The 19,167-nt window shown below is 48.3% G+C and overlaps 1 protein-coding gene and 1 long non-coding RNA gene across 2 annotated transcripts in view; one reads left to right on the top strand and one right to left on the bottom strand.

Annotated features, from left to right (window-relative positions):
• Nucleotides 1-1,546: 1,546 nt before the first annotated feature.
• The window catches only part of MAP1LC3A (microtubule associated protein 1 light chain 3 alpha), a 37,229-nt gene continuing 19,608 nt past the window's right edge, over nucleotides 1,547-19,167 (bottom strand). Inside the window, exons 3-4 of the mRNA XM_065565732.1 lie at nucleotides 4,543-4,649; nucleotides 1,547-2,677 (exon numbers count right to left, since the gene is read on the bottom strand). Of these exons, the coding sequence (XP_065421804.1) occupies nucleotides 2,515-2,677; nucleotides 4,543-4,649 (270 nt within the window). The 3' untranslated portion in view covers nucleotides 1,547-2,514. The remainder of the gene's footprint in view (nucleotides 2,678-4,542; nucleotides 4,650-19,167) is intronic.
• LOC135975315 (uncharacterized) overlaps nucleotides 9,928-19,167 on the top strand; it is a 28,847-nt gene continuing 19,607 nt past the window's right edge. The window contains exon 1 of the long non-coding RNA XR_010592234.1: nucleotides 9,928-10,146. This is a non-coding gene — a long non-coding RNA (uncharacterized LOC135975315). The remainder of the gene's footprint in view (nucleotides 10,147-19,167) is intronic.

Below are 19,167 nucleotides of genomic sequence, written 5' to 3'. Positions count from 1 at the left end.
TGCCCCCCACCCCCCAAAAAATGGCACACTCTTTTGGGGGGTGAGGAAGGGAGGCAAATTTACTCAGTCTTATAAAATGTTTTTCACCCAGCGTGATTTACTCGGGCATGGCTGATTCCACTGTGGGTGATGGTGGATAACCAGCTTGCCCAACAAATAAGCTGCTTTTAGGGGTGTGTGTATGAACTGATTAAGAAGGGGGCCAGTAAAGGGACATTTTTAGCACTAATGGACCGGCTTGGGTCTACCGAGGCCTGAGCCTGGTGATGGGCTGCCTGTAAATGCCCATGCTAGAGCAGAGTGTGGCTGGGTGAGGTAATAACTGCTATTGGCCCAACTTTCAAGCTTACACAGCGCTCTTCTTCCCATCATTGAGAGTTTGAACACTTGGCTCTGGCACCAACAGCAGCTGGGCCAATAAAGCAGGTGGGGGATGAATGGCAGGGAATGGTATTAGGACCAGGATTTGTTAACGTCATCATTAATGATGTGGCAGTGAGCATAAACAGCAAGGTAATGAACCACCCAGCCACCGTGGACTGCAGAGGCCTCAACGTGGCAGTGAGAAGAGACAGAGAACACAAGGGTGCAAGCGACAACTATGATTCGGTTTGGGAAGCTGCAGGAACACGTGAGTGGGATGAAGATTTTTTTAAAAAGGGGGATAAATTAGGCTCAACATTAAGCAAGGCTTTGGAGCAGTGAGCTGCAGCGCGACCTGAAACTGCCTCTCAAGGGAAGCAGTGCAAACCCCTCTCTAAAACTAGCATGTGACTGAGCACTAGAATATGAACCAGGACCAATCCTCCCTCGGAGAAAAGTGGGGGATTCCAATGGCTTCCTCTTCTACCTTCTCTGGGGCCAATCGCCCTCTGGCACTAGGGTAACTCGGGGGGTGACTTCCGCCTGAGACCAGTGGGAGAGAAGAATCAGGCCCCTTTGTTGTAGAGGAAGTCAGGCCACTAGCAGGCATCCTACATGAATCCGCCAGCAGCAAGCAGGTTTAAACAAGGTACGAGGTAGCAGGTAAAAGCAGCATCATTTCCCTCCCCCCCGGCAGACAGGCCTTCTCTGGTCTCTGCAGATGCCAATGCAGCTTAATGGCTTGATTCAGGAGGGGACTCCAGAGAACTGAGCACAGGAGAGATATGTAATCCCCAGTGTTTACAGAGCACTTTTCAGCAGCAGATGTCAGGGCGCTTTACAAAACAGGATCATTATCTCATTTTACATATGGGGAAACAGAGGCACAGGCCAGTGAAGTGACTGATCCAAGGTCATCCAGCAGGCCAGTGGCAGAGCCAGGAATAGAATCCAGGTCTCCCGAGTGCTGCGTTCTATCTCCTAGGCAACACTTGCCACCCTTGACCATACGGCCTGGGGAAACTGCGCCAGATCCAGTACCAACAGCCTTGTTTAAACCCAGATGCAGCTGGCATGGCTCGGCTACCACCATGGGCTTTGGACCGTCCCTTCCCCAACTGCTGGGGGATGCTCACAGTGAAAATGAATGAAATGGGAAAAGAACATTCCTGCAAGACGCAACTTGAATTCATATTTATTTGTATGTATAATGTATATAGACTTTTGTATCGCTTTAACTGGGTGGGTTTTTTCATATACATTTCTTTTGGTATAGTACATGAAAAAAAGGAAAAAATGTAAATCAGTACATTCCTCAAGGGTCTCTGCCACAACGGGACCAAAACACCCCATGCAAGAGAGAGGGGGGGAGGGGAGTTGTTTTTTTTAAACAATTCCAAAGAAGAAGAATAAAGGAACTCAAGGTCCAAAAGTTGCCAGAGAAGCAGTGCTGTATGTGTATAAATTAGGCTAACTCCACTCTGCTGCATTTTAAAGTGCAAAGAAGCTCAGTTTATTTATCTACAGAATACAGGCAAATTATTCCCCTCCCGCCCCCGGTTAAAAAATAAAAACCAATAATAAAATAAATCTAACAGATATACATTATCCACAGTCCTACAGACGCCTACACCTACTCGGTAGCACCAAGAATTTGATATGCGTGTAATTAAAATCAATTAAAACTCAAGAGCAATGATTTTGTTTGTTGGCTTGTTTTTTGCAGACTTCCTGCCCTTTATTAAATTTTCAGAGGACAAGCCCCCCCCACACACACACACTACAAGTCAAGGAGATGGCCCCCCCCTTTGACTCCCCATCACCAGCCCAGGCTGATTTGGCATTAGGCTAAGAAGAAATACACACACACAGCTGAAGTTCCTGCTGAGGAGGAGGTGGGGTGGGGAGGTGAGGTGAGGGACTAGTGCTGTGCCTGGGGCAGGGGGGTGGGGGAGGGGAGGCATGAGTCAAACACAGGGCACTAGCTTTGTCTGTGCCTTTACAGGGGTGAAGTCGATATGGGGGCTGGGGGGGGGGGGAAAAAGAGGGTCTGCACAGCTCCTGCGCCGTGAGCCTCTGGCCACGTCATCTTTCCGGGGTGGGGGCCATGTGCAACAGTTTCAGTTTGTCCCAGCGTGCTGCGCATCCGTTTCAGTAGCCGAAGGTCTCCTGCGAGGCATAGACCATGTAGAGGAAGCCGTCCTCGTCCTTCTCCTGCTCGTAGATCTCAGAGATGGGGGTGGAGACACTCACCATGCTGTGCTGGTTCACCAGCAGGAAGAAGGCCTGGGTAGGGTTCAGCTGCAGGCGGCGCCTGCGGGTGACAGAGGAGGGAGGGGTGGTTAGACCGAACGAGGGAACGGCAGGGAAGGCAGCGGAGCAGTGACCTCCCTGGGGAGCTGGAGGCCCCCCAACTGTTCAACAAGGCCAGGCCTGGGCGCTCAGCCTCCCTTGGCGTGACCCAGAACTGCCCTCGTGGGAAGGGAGCCTTTGCCCACTAAGCTGGGCCCATTCCAGCCTGCCCAGTCAGGCCCACCTTCTACCAAGGCTCTTGCTTTGATACGTGGCCCTCCCCGTGCTTCTGGGGGGAAGGGCTGAGCCGCTCTGGCGCTGGTGCAGCCGAGGGGGCTCGGAAGACCCTTTTGCTGTGGCACTACAGCCTCTCGCAGGGCATGGGGGGCAGGAAGGCACTAGCTGTCCTCTCAGGCTGAGCTCTCTCCAGGTTTGAGCCATCACACTCAACCCCCTCGGGTTCCCAGGGCTCCTGGTAATGCAGCATTTAGGGCAGGATTTACAAAGGAACGCCACTGTGAGGACGCTGAGAAAGTCACCGGGATCCCCGAAGCCTGAGCCGGGCACCCAACCTCCTGGTACAACCAATGGGGACAGACAGGATACCTCACTTCAGCTAGCCAACGGGAGATGCCAAATCACTGGTGCTAAGCCCCGCCCCGCTCTGAAAGGAACCCCTCCCTTTCAGCCCAGTGGTTCAGGCACAGACCTGGCCCGTGGGAGAGGCCTGGTTCAAGTGAGGGCAGAAGGGATTTGAAGCGGGATCTGCCCCCTGGGCTATTGTGATGTGGGCTCCCTCAATCTCTCCATGGTGGATAATGAAAAGAATCATTGGAGCAGAGGAAGTGGATCCTGGGTCTCACTTCCCAGCTGAGGGCTCTAACCACCAGGCTACACAGTCACTCATGCTCACTCTCTCCGTGGCCCAGTGTTGAAGCTGTTCCACTGCGGATTCGATCCCTGGGGCAGAGAGAGCAAGGCCGAGCTGGTGGTCAGAGCACTCCCCGCCCACTAACATGGCACTTAGGCGCCCACGCCCTTTTGTGGCTCTAGCCCTTACTGCCTCCTGAAAGACTCTCCATCCGAGGCTGCTGCACCTGCTTCACCCCCTCCCATTGCACCCCTGCCCCTGAGCGGCCCCCTGAGGCTGCAGCATCCTCCCACGATGTTTATAGCCTCAGAGCTACACTCACTGAACGGGCTTTCCAAGCAAGGCAGCATCAAGGGATCTGAGCGCTGGAAGGGGAGTCAGCAACTCCCGAGCTCCAGTCCTGGCTCAGAAATCAACCCCCTCTGTGGCCTGGGGCCTGGCCCTACCTCTCTGCTCCCACTTCTGTTACCAAAGAGCCAACCCATGCCTCATCAACGCAGGGCATGCTGCAGAATAGGGCTCTCCCACCCCCACGCTGCCCTCCCAAGAACCCCTCTCCTGCCAGCCAGGAAAAGGATGACTGTCACACTCTGGGCTGCAGCAGAGCACGGCCCCACAGGGAAATGGCGGACGGCAAAGGGCAAGGAATCGGAGAGGACGAGGTGGCTTTGCTTCTGGAAGCTCAGCACAGGCACCCACAGCAGGAGGGTGGGGATGGAGGGAGGAGGACGCTGGGGCTTTAATGTAGCCTGAGCCCATCGCAGCAGGCAGCAGACACGTTGCTTCCTTCTGTAAGGCGATGGCTGCAGGGCCTGGGTTCCAAACCCCTCCCAGGCCCTAGAATCCATCCACCACTTGGTGAGAGCCAGGCAGCTTGTCCATTGCTCCCTTCCCCCACATTGGTGGCCAGTTCCCATTGTCCCAACCCAGCACGGTCCCCCATCCTGCGCCAGGTCACACGGCCAGGGCGGGGCAGGAGGGGTCATGGTACCTTCGCTTTGGGCTGTTTCACTTACCGGATAATTTTTACCAATTCGCTCATATTGACATGGTCGGGGACTAGAAATTTGGTCTTATCCAGCACTGGCAGCTGCTTCTCCCCCTTGTATCTTTCAATGATGACCTGGTGAGAGAGAAATGGGCAGAGTCAGGCCCCACCTGCAGCTGTCAACAGGCCAGTCTAACAGGTGCCACCACCTCCATGAAGGCAAGTGCCTGCATTAACCCTCTGAAAGCCGGAGAAGAGCAGCAGCTCCTCCAGCAACAACAAAGGAGTCTTTCAGCAAGTTCCCCTCCTGAACATTTTATCCCTGAGCCCCACGGTACTGAAAAGCTCCCCCCCGCACCCCTCTGGCTGAATGACTTATTTTAGATCAATACCAAGAAAGAACAAATGTAAAGTTGCCACGAGAGCACTGGTGGGGCTCCCAGTTAAGTGTGTACTGGAACGAACACAACCAGCTGTCTGTTCTGTAGATGGCAGAGAGCTTAGAAATCAAAGATATGCAGAAAAGGGGCACCAGGCCCAGAGCTGAACCCCACACACAGTTTAGAGACAGTTATTTTGTTTCTTTTGCTCTAAGCAGAAAGGGAACAGCAGGAACTACAACCCTGCTCCCTAACCACGGTCTCAAAGCAACCTCTTCCTGCTCTAATCATCAATGAGCACAAGGCCTGTCCGCCCTCCAAGGTGCACTGGTTTAATACCACACCTTTAGTTAAACCGATGCAACTTCCATGTGTAGACAAGCCCCGACAGTGCTGGTGCGGCACCTCCTCCCACACCATGACAATGGTCTTGCTGCTGACAGCACATAGCTCCCAGGAGCAGTCAGGAAAAGCAGACTGACACGGGCCATTCTGTACTCACTCCATCCCCAGGGGATTGTTTGGAGAAGGGAGGAGGAAGGACAAGTGAAAAAAGCACCCAGTGAAAGTGACATGGATGGTACAAACGTTTGGATTACAGGAAGCAAATAGGGTGCTGTGTCCACCCCAGAGGCAACTACATTTCAGCTGTGGGTAAGTCTAGCAGCATGTAGAGTGCTCTGGGATCCTTTGAGATAAAAGGGGGCTAATAAATGTATGATTGCTATTTCACCATGTGCTACTGTGATAAGCAGATGGACAGGGAAACCTGTCCACAACTTCACAAAGTTTATCTAGGCTGCTCTCCATGAGGGTTAATGTCCCAATAGCAGAAGGGTTACAACATGCAGGGGGCTAGGCACTTGGGCAGGGGGTTACATAGAAATCAAAGCTACACAAGAGGAAAAAAATTAAATGATCCAACCCTTCACCCTCAACCCCTGGTAAAAGAATGAGGGGAATATTCAATAGGGAGAAGGAAAGGGCTTTAAAGTAACCAGACTGGAGGGCTCAGGGGCTGAGCGAGACGCCCGAGTGCAGCTCAGAATGAATTTGTTTCTATGACCGAGTCACAAACCTCTTCAACCACACCAGGGCCAAGAGAGATTGCTGTAACTGAAGGGCAAGGGGGCCAGCAAAAGGCAGGGCGTCCTCAGGGCAGGGCATCAGCAGAAACGGCAAAAACGGGCTCAGCCTGGTTTAGGCTGCTCCATACAGGAAAAAGTAGCTGGGGAATTTAGTCAGTCTGTGAATGGAGCCTGCAGCCCGACAGTGTCTGTAAGCAGATCTGATGTGGAAGCGAGAAGTGACACAAAGAGAGAGCCGAAGCTGGAAGAAGCTGAACAATCCGCTGCGATGTTCCATTTGTTTTGTTGGTTTCGTTTTATTTGCTGCGGTCTGTTTTGTTGACATTTGGGCCAGGAGAGGATGAGAGATCAGTGGTGGTCTGCTGTAAAATGAGCCCAGCTCCACTGAAGTCAATGAAGCTATGCTGATCTACCACAGCGGAGGATCAGGTTCAAAGTCAAGTGAGAAAGCAGCCCCTCCCACCCAGCAGCTGCAGGGAATTTCCTTTAATCTAGCTCCTTCTGCCCCATTCTCTTTCCCCCTCCCCCCAGCCCATGTGGGGTGTCTGGGAGGCTCTTATCTCCTCTGAAGTGCTTTCCTTGCATCCACTTGGGCCTGGATACTCTCCAGGATTCCAACTGTCGCACGGTGAAGGATCTCAGAGTGCACTGTGCCTCACATTACCATGGGAGAATGGAAGGAGCCAGGCCATCCTGCCCCTGCTGCAAAGAAAGCAGGGGTCCGAGGTGTGAACTGAAAGTGAGACAGGAGAGAATTGGACATTTCTTTTGAAGGGATAAACTACAATCCAATTGGCTGAGGCAGAATCATGGAGTCATTCATTGCTAGCTGTGTAGTAAACTGGTTTTACCTTGTCTCAAATCAGCAGGATGGAGTTTGTGTGGATACTTTGTTACCTCCTCTAGAATGACTAAACACAATTAAAACATGCCTATTGTGAGGTGTGCACAAATACATACACCAGCTGAGCTGGATCACACAATCCAGTTGCAGGGAATCTGTGGCATGGGGCAAGACCTGCCCACTGCATACAGAATATGCAATGGGCTGATGACCATCTACCATCGTGCTCAGACAAAAATCTCTCCCCTAAAGAGCACGCTGCAGCCCAGGCTGGGCTGGACTGGACTGAACTGGCTCTCAGGGCAACCAGCACTCGGCTCAAGGAGGCTCCAGAGTTTCTGAAGAATCAGAGCTTCTGTTAGGCAAGATTTTAGCTCACAGAGCTGTGAAGGAACCCTCCCTAATGTGAAGTAATGCAGTGCCGTTTTCCTGACTCTGCAAATAGCCTGGAAAAACAGCTGCACACCAGACGTGGGCTACCCCAGTTATACAAATGGGGTGTGGTTGATACTGAAAGCTACTAATGACTATTTACATGTCACCACACAACTATTTCACTGACTGTTTTAGCAGAACACCCAGCTACTCTGGGCCTGAAGGCAGGGCCTGGGATTTAGGCAGAGATCAAGTACTACCCCGTTATTTTCTGGTCTGATCCCCACTGTCTGTTTCCTGACGCTCTGATGAGGTTACTTTGTTTTGCACATCCCAGAGGGACATTCTCAGTCCCTCCATGGGAGCAGAGCAAGCATCACACCTGGCAGAGCCGTGGTGACAATCAGATCAGGTAGTATGGAATGGACAGGTGCACAGCAGAGTTCAGCAGCCTGCAGTCAGCAGGCAGGAAGAGCACAGGGAAGATATTACAGCATGCAGCTGGAAGGGGCTTGGGGCAGAGGGAAAACTGACTGAAGGCCCCAACCTATATCGCTTCCCTTGGAGCCCTACTGAACAGGGCAGCTCCCACATCCCAATGGGAAAACCAATTTTCGTGGCGTGGAGCAACCAAACGCTGCATTAAATATCCCATCAGAAACACCTCCCCGGGCCAGAGCGGGGATTTTAGCTTACCCTCTATCAAAGCAGACAGTAGGATCTAGGACTAGCCACCTGTAGGGTACCTGCCCACTTTCAGATGACGCCAGCCTCAACTGCCAGGCAGCGGGAAGAGAACAGAGTAGAGATGCAGTGCCAAGAAGAGGAGTGGGGTTGTGCCTGGTTTGAGATGCAAGTGATCAGCGATGTTCAGAGAGCACTAGGAAATGGGCTGCAGGGAGTTGCTCTGTCCAGCACTTTATTTAGGACCAGGGTCCATGCTGCTGAAACCCTGAAGGGCGAGTCACAGTTTCTGACCCTGCAAGGGGCGCAATACAAGAGCGTCCCAGGCACAGAATCTCTGCAATAGTCTCCTCATTCCCTGTACAGCCATCTGGACTCTTTCCCTTCTGGCCAGGTTCCAGTATTTCCATCCACAAACTGGAAGTGGGCCACTGGATTCCAACTAGTCAGCAAATGGCAGCACAGATGAGAGTGTCTGAGGTGGAGAAGGGCAGGACGGAAAGCTGGAAGTAGCTTAGGCAGCTAGGAGAGGCAGGAATCTCTCTCAGGGTCTGTAACCCTTCCCTTCTACTGCCCCAGCCTAGCACCATCTCCCATGGCCAGAAGATGCAGAGGCCACCAAGAGTCTGATATTTGTTGATGTTGCAACAATTCCCAAATCCTGCTTCAGCACAGGGGGCTGCACTGGCTGCCTTCTTGAGGTTCCCTCCCACATTTCAGTGCTCAGACCGTGCAGGGTGTTTATTAAAAAGAAGGGACGTATTTGGAAGTTTATGCTGATATTTCCATGGATCCTCTTCTCAGCAGCCAGCAACTAGCGTCAGGGTATTTCACTGTCAGTATCCATCGATTTCCCTCCAGCCTGCCATGCTACAAACCTTAATTTCAGCTTAGAGATTTAAAAGAAAGCTGCCTCCTCTAAAGCATCACAGACTCTAGACAGATTTTTGAATTAAAAGAAACAGTAAAGAAAAAAAGGCCAAGATTTGTTTCTTTAAAAATTCATCACTTATTCTTCCTCTTTAAAATAATTCAACTAATCTAAAGAACCAGCTTCATTTTACTGACAGAACAAAAGTAAAAGACGAATTTCAGTCTCCTCCCCTGCACATTGCAGCCTCGGGTGTCCGCTCCTCTCCCCACTTACAAACAGGAAGCCTCACACAGTGACCTTTAATTGTAGGTGATTTGGGAAGGAGAGGAGACTGAATATTTGCCTATTAGGTCACATATATTATATGAAACTGAACGTGCAATTCACACATTTCAATACTCCAGTCCTTAGTATGGATTCTCACACATTATACATTTGTGCTAGAGGAATAAAAATGGAGCAGCATTGGATCCCCAAGCCCCAGTGGAGAGGCACAGAGAGAATGTGAAGATGGGGCACTTTAGGGAAAAACAAAACAAAACAAAAATTACAAACCAAAGGGGCATCTTTCTGTCTAGGCACAAAAATGTTTTAGTCTCAAAACCTTTCTTGTAAGAATTCCAGGGCTTTTGAGGAAAAAGTAACAAATTAAAACGAGGTAGCCAGACATTATATATATGCGCGTATATATTACATACACACATATGAGAAAAAAAACGTACCAAAAAAATCCACAAGAACAGCAACTTCAAATTGTCTGTTACAGCTGTCCCCCTGTTGGATTCCTTTCTGTTTGTGCTGAGTGGCTGCCCCCCCGGCCATGGAACTGAGTAAAGTCACAGACTGGCCCTGCTCATGGAAAAGGCTTGCACAGACTGACTGGAGCCATTGCTCTGCTCAGGGAGGCGGGGGCTTTTTCGCTCCTTTGTCTAGCTTCTGTGTTCGGACCCGGCTCAGTGTAGGGTGCTCTGCCCAGGTATGCAAGACCTGAAGTGGCCACATAGCTGAGCATATGAGTCATACCTGTGGCTCAGAACTTGCCCAGACATGTCCTGTGCCTACCTGCAGTTTTCCCTGTCTTCTCTCCTGCCCTGGATTAAGGGGAACCAATCAAAGTTACTGGCGGGAAACTACCTGAATTTGCCCTTAAAGCCGGACATTTTCTGATCAGACGCCTTGCTTTGCCACCTGGTCTGATCAGCTAGGGGTCTTTGGGGGGCCCTCTCCCCGCTCTCGTTTGTTTTTGAGCGTACCCCCGTTTTTAAACTCCCCTCCCACGAACAACAAAATTTGTGCCTGGAGATCTCCTGATTATTGTAAGCGAATCGAGTCCTCTCTGCGTCCTCTGATGCTGAAACTGCTGTTCCTGCTGCTGCTTTGGGGATTGGTAAGGAAAAACCTCTTGCACACTCCCCTGGTTCTAGCTGCTGGCTTTCTCAGGCAGACCCAAGCTAACTCCTTGGTCTGTATCTGTAATCTGCTTCTAGCTCTGCAGCACCTTTGCTGCTAGAAATAAGCCTGGTTGCAGCCACCACTAGTTAAACACCCCCACTCCCCCTTGAAGCTGTATCCTGGGCACACACCACTCTGCCCTCTGGAACTACCCCTGGTATAAGGTGCACCCATTAGGTTAGATTTAGCCTTTAGTCTAGATAAATTGTAATTTCATTTTGCATAGTTGTGGTTAAGTTAGGTTTAGAAAATTGCTTGCATTGTACTCTGTAAGTTAGGCTTAAAGAATTGTTGCATTGTGTTTTGTTACTTGTACTTGCTAATTTGTGTAGTCTTGGTTAAGTTAAATCATAGATAAGCTTTTGCTGTGTTCTGTATAATTGTCTCTATGCTGTTTAAACTTGAGGCCTGTCTGCTCTCTGTGTGTGTGTGTCTCTCTCGCTCTCAATCCCTTCCCCCACCTGCTCACCCTGCTCCTACTGCTGCCAAACCTCAATTGTATTACTGAAGTCTAGCATAAAACCCCATTGGTTACCCTTTTTCTCTCTAACACCCCTCACATTTTACATTTACACCACTGACACATTTTTACCTAGAGTTGTTGGTTATTTAACACATTTTACCCATAATTGTTAGTTGGTTATATGCTGCTGTGACACACCCTTTACATAGAAATTGTTAGCTACCTGTTACATTTATACTTCAGTGTTAATTGGTTACCAACTGTATTGTACCCCACTATTGAAACCCCCTATCCTATTTACTAAAAGAAACCCCTCCTCAATTGTATACCTTAAACCCCATACCTCTCACTACTGAATTTTCCGTTTTTGCATTTTCTTAATAAAGTTTATTTTGCACCCCACCAGTGCAATAGTTGTCCCCCAAGATCCCCTACCTGCTGGCAGGGACACAAATGTCTTTAGAAATAAAAGCATTGAAGAAAACGAATACTGTAGAAAGAGAAAGGATGAGGAAAAACTGGGATCAGATGCAGGATGTAAACAAGGGGAGGGTGGTGGCGGTGGTGGTGGTAAGAGTCTGTTCTGTAGTAGCAGAGAGGCCAGTGGCACCTTTAAGACTAACAGATGTGCTTCTGACGAAGTGGATATTCACCCACGAAAGCTTATGCTCCAATACATCTGTTAGTCTTAAAGGTGCCACAGGACTCTGTTGCTTTTTACAGATCCAGACTAACATGGCCACCCCTCTGATACTTGTTCAGTAGTAATTTTTTGTATGCATTTCAAAATAAAAATCACATCACAGTATCTCAAATGAAAGCAAAAATGAAGCTGGAGATTCTTCCTTAAGTCCCCTGGGCAGATAGGAGCTGGTCATCCCCTCCTCCCATTCACCCCCAATCCAGGGGGAAACGAACATGTGGCTGGATAGGTCTTTATCCCCATTTACGAGGAAGAGAGAAAAACGAAAAGGAAGATGAGTGGCAATAAAGAGAAAGAAAGTAGTTGTTCACCCCATATTGGGACTTGAACCCACAATCGCTGGCTTAGGAGGCCAATGCCATATCCATTAGGCCACTGGGACCACACAAAATAATGTCAAGGAGGGCTCTGAAGAGACAGGTCTGAAGCTCCTGGGGCATGCCACAGGGGGAAAGGCCCGACTTAGAGAGTGCAGGATAAGTTAGATAGGGCTGTGTCCACAGCACTGTTTTTAATTACTGCTATAAATCTCTTATGAGGTGTTTATATTTTTTCCAGTAAAAGTTAGTTTTGAATTTAACTGAAGACTCTTGTTCTCCACAAAAGTTGTCATGAATGTTTACTGGTAGATGCCTCTGGCCAATTACAAATCGAACAAACAGAACCTGCTGGCTAGCAGAGATTCCTCCACAAAAACCCATCAACAGTTTTGCAGAGTGGTTATTCATTCAGTAACCACTCCCTTTGCATGAAAGGAAATTACTTCATAATAGCGTGACTGAGACAGGAGTCCAAACCCATTGATCTCTCAGGATGCAACAGACTCACACTTTGGAAAAGTTCTCATCTAGCCCAAACTTGTGTGGTTGGATCACCTTTAATTTTATTGCATGCTGTGTTGTTGTAGCCATGTTGGTCCCAGGATATTAGACACACAAGGTAGGTGAGGCAGTATCTTTTATTGGACCAACTTCTGTTGGTGAGAGATGAATTTAAGCTCCCAGGCTCGAAAGCTTAACTTTGCTAGACACTAAAAATCATGGACTGAATAGACACACTGGATTTATGGCTTATTACAACCATCTATAACCCTCTGACATACCCCACCCCGCTACCTTTCCCTCCTTTCCATCCCTCCCACTACTACTGGAGGGGTGTTAAATGGCCACTTCACTTTGAGTGGTCCCTTGAAATATGTTAACTACTTCTTCTAAACTATCTGTTCCAGATTGCATTTAGCTGCAACAGTGAGTACATTTCCCAGACTTGAAGAGAGCTCTGTGTAGCTCAAAAGCTTCTCTCTCTCTCTCTCATCAACAGAAGTTGGTCCAATAAAAGATGTTATATCTCACTCATCTTGTCCCTTTAATTTTATTGTTTATTTTTAAAGTTACTGCAAGTTACAGTCAAGTGTTTAACAAAGGAGTTTTAATTAACAGAGGTTAGCTGAAAACTGAGATTGCTACGCTACATATGACTCTTGTACAACACACATAAGAACTTTATAATTCAAATACCCTAGGCCTTAAGAAGTGTGGCTGTAGCCAGTCAAGGTAACTTAAATAAATATTCCATTACCACTACAGCTCCAAACTTTCAGTTAACAATACTGATATGTAAACATTCACTTTAGATTAGAATTTCAACCACCTTAATTCTGCCCCTGCCCTCCAGGATACACACACTAATTCCTACACTATATTCTGCTTTTGTAAAGTCACCCATTATAATAATCTGAAATAAAACCTGTACAGTTCATTACCCCTTGTTGCATGATCTGTGTAATCCTGCAATTTGCAAGGACAGTATGGCACTAGGTCAATATGAACATCAATCCAGAAAGACCATCTTGTTTCATCTTACAGAAGATCGTTTGACCCCTTGCCCTTTGTTCCTTTAGCTCATGAATGGCTCTGGGTGTCCCTAAGCCTCTAATTGCCAGAAGCTGGGACTGGACAACAGGGGAGGGATCACTCCGTAATTGCCTTGTTCTGTTCATTCCCTCTGAAGCATCTGTCACCAGTGACTGTCAGAGACAGGATACTGGCTAGCTGGACCATTGATCTGACCCAGTTGGACCATTGATCTGACCCAGTATGGCCGTTATATGTTCTTATCTGCCTGTGGGAGAATTAGTAGTTAGCTGCATTATTGTAGCATGCAAGAGTGCTGATCTTGAATCGGGACCCTGTTGTGTTAGGCACTGTACAAACAGAACAAAAAGACAATCCAGGCTCCAATCCCCCACACAGCACAGCCCACCCAAGCTTGTCTCTGTGGAAGACATGGCTGGCAGTAGTGTCTGGAACGCTCCACACTTCTGGACTTGTCTAAGCCTTTAGATCATGGCTGGACTTTTCCAACTGTACCATACCTGGGCAAGAGGACAGCACAGCCTCCAAATCATGGCATTCTCTCACCTTGTGCCTGTTCATCACATACCCTGCTGTTACTCTAGATCACGGTCCTGAACCTGCAGGTGCAGACAGGTGTCAGGATCACCCTGCCCTTCTCAGCTTGCTAAATGGATGAGGTGGTCTTGTCCAGGCCCAGCTAGATGGGGCCTGGAGGGAGAGGAGGCAGCTAGGAAGGTGCCATTATGCAAAAGGTTGAGAGCCCCTGCTCCATCAACACTCAGCTGAACAGGACATGCATGACACTGCTCCCTGTTCTCAATAAAACTGGCTCATCTCAAATTCATTATGAAACTACAATACTACAAACGTACTGGTAACGTCTACCTAGCATCCCGGCCAGCCAGGCCTCCTCCAACCCTCCAGCAAGTCAACTGGAACTTCATCACCACCTTCCACTAAGACACACACTGGGTGGGCTGAGCTTGCGTCTGAACCACAGAGACAACAGGGGAGATTTTCAGAGGAAGTTGCATGCCCGACTGCCCTCTGTGCCTTTGAAAACATTCCCCAGATCAGTGTGTTCAGGGGAGTGAAGTTATAGGTCACAAGACAATCACTAACCACTCACCAGGCATGTCACAGGCTCTAACCTCCGACATGGGTGCTGGGACCAGTCAATCCATTTCCACTCTCATCACAGACCCTCTCCGTGCTGGATAGAGGGGCAGAACTATGGTGCTGAACAAAGTGCTGCATCTAGCAGAGGACTGCTCCATTACAAGGTCTGATGACAGCACTGCCCCTTCCATGAGACAGGCCTGGGGTCCCCTTGAGGTTGCAAGATTTTGTGATGGGCTGATTTTCTGTGATAAACTAATAGAGGATTTAGGGAGGATCTTGGAATTGCAAAGGAAGGGGGATCTCTAAAGAATAGTCCCTTTTTCATGGCTGCTCCTGCTCCCCCCTTCCCTTCCATCTATACTTCACTTTGACAGCCAAGTTCTTTAGCTGCAGGGAAGAAGCGATTAGAAGGTGGCAGCCAAAATAAGAGGACCTGCATGTATGGATGCGGCTCTAGTTATTATCTGGGATTCAAATAGATGCAAACAGCAGCAGATCCTGCAGGCATAGGTAATTCATACAGTAGGACTACAGACCGGAGAACAATAGCACAACTCTGCACTCTCTAGTGCCTGCATTACCTTCCTTTATGGACATGGTCCATTCATCTGGCAGTGGTTTGTTTCTCAATCATGTCTAATGGGAATGGAGGCAGACATCTCTAATTATCAGCCACTGCAGCCGATAGAAACTGGCATCTCAATTACAATGGCACTAGTCTGAGAAAGATGCCTGGCTGTTGGGGCGGCAGCTGGTTAGTGCCTCCAGCATATGGTCCGTTGCAACAACTTCTAGGGATTTTGTTTCAAGGACTCAGTTAACATTTGAATAAGCAGACTAAGGGGTCGCAGGGCCAGGTGGTTTGGAGGCGACTGGAACATGCCTTATTCAGCTATGGATGGAATTATAAAACCAAAGATTACACCCTAAAAGAACCACAAAAGACACATATAGAAGTGCCTCCCTCCTCCTTTTGCATGTTGCTCATCTTCTTAGATTTCAAATGCCTCAGTGTCTATTCTGTAGAGTGCCTAGCACAAAGCAGCCCAGATCCTGAACAAGGAATCTGGGTGTTACCTAAGGAATAACGGGAACGTAATGCAGGCGAAAGGCCCTGAAAAGAGCCCTGAGCCAACACTACAAAATAGCACATGCAGCCTCACACCTCCTCATCCTGGTTTTGGAGGGACAGGCTACGGGGGCGAGGGGATATTGCCATCTTCATAGAATCAGAACTGGAAGGGACCTCGAGAGGTCATCTAGTCTAGTCCCCTGCACTCATGTCAGGACCATCGATGACAGATGTTTGTCTAACCCGCTCTTAAAAATCTCCAATGATGGAGATTCCACAACCTCCCGGGGCAATTTATTCCAGTGCTTAACCAGCCTGACAGTTAGGAAGTTTTTCCTAATGTCCAACGTAAACCACCCTTGCTGCAATTTAAGCCCATTGCTTCTTGTCCTATCCTCAGAGGTTAACAACAATTTTTCTCCCTCTTCCTTGTAACAACCTTTTATGTACTTGAAAACTGTTATGTCTCCTCTCAGTCTTTTCTTTCCCAGACTAAACAAACCCCATATTTCATGGCCCATCCAATCCTTGGCCTCTCTGTTCTAACGGTGGTTTGTCCCAGCCCACTCTGTACTGAAGAGGGGTCGATATCCTATTTCACTCTACTCCAGTTCAGATACTCCCCTCATCCCCCTAGTCTCTGAGCTCCCCTCATAAGCACATGAATACATTGTATGAAGTATCAGAGGGGTAGCCATGTTTGCTTTTTACAGATCCAGACTAACATGGCTACCCCTCTGATACTTGCATGCATCCGACGAAGTGGGCATTCACCCACGAAAGCTTATGCTCCAATACATCTGTTAGTCTTAAAGGTGCTACAGGACTCTCTGTTGCTTTTTACATTGTATGAGGTCAGTGCATTATGCAGGGCATATACATCACATTCCTTTGGGAGGCAGGTTTCCTACTGTAGCCACAGACCTGCATGCTGGGCGGAATACAGCAGCTCACTCAGAAGGTATTTTAAACCCCACAAGCCTCCCATGAACAGGCTTGGAATCTGGAGTGGCTGCCTAAAGAGCATGGACTCAGACCCAAGAGAAGAGCCTATGGAGAAAGACAATTGGGGCAGAGGGAGAGTAGCTTGGCAAACTCCTTAGAAGCCATCTATTGCTCAGGCTGTACAGAAAACAAGCCTGTTGTACTCCCCCAAGGAAGTCACAACCTCACAAAGCTCAAGTACCAGGTTCACTGCAGTGCAACAGGACTCAGCACAAGGAATCATCAGTTAATGGTCCCAAACACGAACCTTACAATAGAGTTAATGCAGTATTATCCATACAGGCCTAAATTTTCAGAGACCTCTTCCAATGTTGCTGGAGCAATTTTGTATCCACAATTAAATGCAGGTGAAAAATTGCTATTAACTGGGCCCACAATCACTCCCATTTAGAAACCTGACTACGTAACTGCATCTGCATCTACTTGCAAGCACACAAAAAGCATGTGCAATAGCAGAAGGGCTAAGGCCTAGTTCAAAATCAGGCTCAATGTAAGACAGAGATCCTGTTCACATCTGAACTGGCACTTCCCAACAAAAGCACTGCCTAACACCAAACTGGGGCAGGAGCCCGGCAGGATGGTAGCCACTCAGAAATCCGGGCTTTCCTTGGGTTTCCCATCTAAACAATGACCTTACTATGCTTTGCTTTTGAGATGTGACAAGATCACAGCCCAGAGTGACATGACTACAGGCTTGAACAATTGGTGTTAAACACCCCTCAAAAACAAAAACGACAAGAGCAACTTTTAGCTTTGCTAGTCATCTCCCTGCATACTGCACTAACAGCGACGCAGATAAAAGTTTAACGGTGAAAGGGCAGTACTTCGTTAAAATGCATTAACGCTTCTTTGGAGTTCACGAACCACAAGGGCTCTCAGTGCAATTTCTGAGAAAGCAGCATGTGACCAGCTCACATTTCTCTGGAAACGGCAGGAAAGATATTCTATCCCAGGGGTTGGCAACCTTTCAGAAGTGGTGTGCCGAGTCTTCATTTATTTACTCTGATTTAAGGTTTTGCGTGCCAGTAATACATTTTAACGCTTTTAGAAGGTCTCTTTCTCGAAGTCTATAATATATAACTAAACTAATGTTGTATGTAAAGTAAATAAGGTTTTTAAAATGTTTAAGAAGCTTCATTTAAAATTAAATTAAAATGCAGAGCCCCCCAGACCAGTGGCCAGGGCCCGAGCAGTGTGAGTGCCACTGAAAATCAGCTTGCGTGCCACCTTTGGCATGCATGCCATAGGTTGCCTACCCCTGTTCTATCCCATTAGCACCCCACACTATGCCATAAAATCAGCTACTAATACCCAGCTGTGCACAGGGGAGCTGGAGGGAAGGGAGATGGACTCACTTCAACCGCCATGGATGACCTTCATGCCATGACTCCATGAGACAGCAGCGAATTTACACAAGAGAATTCCATGTGGTCATATGTTTGGAAGCCAGTGACCATGGCCAGTTCAGCAAGGAGTGATGGCGCTGGGTGTATGGAAAACCAGAAGGTAAGTGGCTGATGTGGAAAGCATTGGAGGAGACCAGAGGAAGAAGATTCTACCCAAGCAGTAGAAGTGCTGAAGGATGCTTTGGGTTGGCAGTAGAGTTTGGACAGATAAGCAGCCTCGCAGCACAGTCAGAGATGGAACTGTGGCTGAGCCATGAAGAGGTGCATGGCTGCACAGTTTTCTTCTCAATCTCACAAGATAAGTATGGTTCAGCCTTATCAGAATTTGGATGGGAGCCCAAAGAAAAGCAGCTGCAGGAAATGGGTTTGGTGACTCAGGAGGGGGCACTCTTCTCCACAGGTCTGAGGAACCAGTGCTCCAGTGTGGATTGAGAGAGCCCTGTACTGCTGGTACCAGCTCCTGGATGAGAAAAGTTGACGTCCTGACAACTTATTGCCCAGAAAGATCCCCCAGCACCTTTTAAGTGTAAAAGTGCTAACCTCAGTGTCCTGCCAAGTTCTGTTTAGGGAATTAAATTCCAGCCCGCAATTTCGATAGGGCACTTCATCCACAGATTATAAAGCCAGAAGGGATGGTTGCGTTTGAACTGCTGTATATCACAGGCCTCCCTGAATTGATTCCAGTCTGACTAGAGCAAAACATCCAATCTGATTTTAAAAGTGTAGTGAGGCTGATGTGTGGAGAGGTTATGTGATTTGCCCAAGACCACAAACTGGCAGTGGCAGAGCCATGAATAGAGTCTGGGAAACCTTAATTGCCAATCTTGTGCTCTCACATTGAGCGAAAAATCCATTTCTACAATTAAACATAGGGTGCTTTGGGAGCTGAGCAAAGTCCTGTCTCCCGCCATGTTGTTGTAACTTACTGGTATTACACTAGCACCACACATCAGCCTCACTACACTTAAAAATGGATATTTTTTACTTATTTGCGGGATAGAAAATTAGTATTTGAGAAGTGCTTTGACTTGGAGATCCTTGAGCGTAAGGTGCCACACAGACAAGCTAAGTACCATCCCTGTATTAATAATGGGGTGAAATTGCCCATGACGGCAGGCATGGTGTACACAAAGCAAGAAGCAGTTCCTGCCTTAAAGGGCTTACCATGCAAGTAGACAAGACAGACAATGTGTGGGAGGAGGGAAGCAGTTGTATCCCCAACAGAGACAGCGATTCAGTGACTTTGCCCAAGGTCACATAGGGAGTCTGAGCTGGGAACTGAACCCAGATGAGACTGAACCAGAAGCCTGAAGCCATCCAAAGACAGGT

Source organism: Chrysemys picta, chromosome 13 (assembly GCF_011386835.1).
Source record: "Chrysemys picta bellii isolate R12L10 chromosome 13, ASM1138683v2, whole genome shotgun sequence".
Taxonomy (NCBI): domain Eukaryota; kingdom Metazoa; phylum Chordata; order Testudines; family Emydidae; genus Chrysemys; species Chrysemys picta.
The sequence above is the reverse complement of the archived record's forward strand: the minus strand, read 5'-3'. Positions and strand labels throughout refer to the sequence as shown.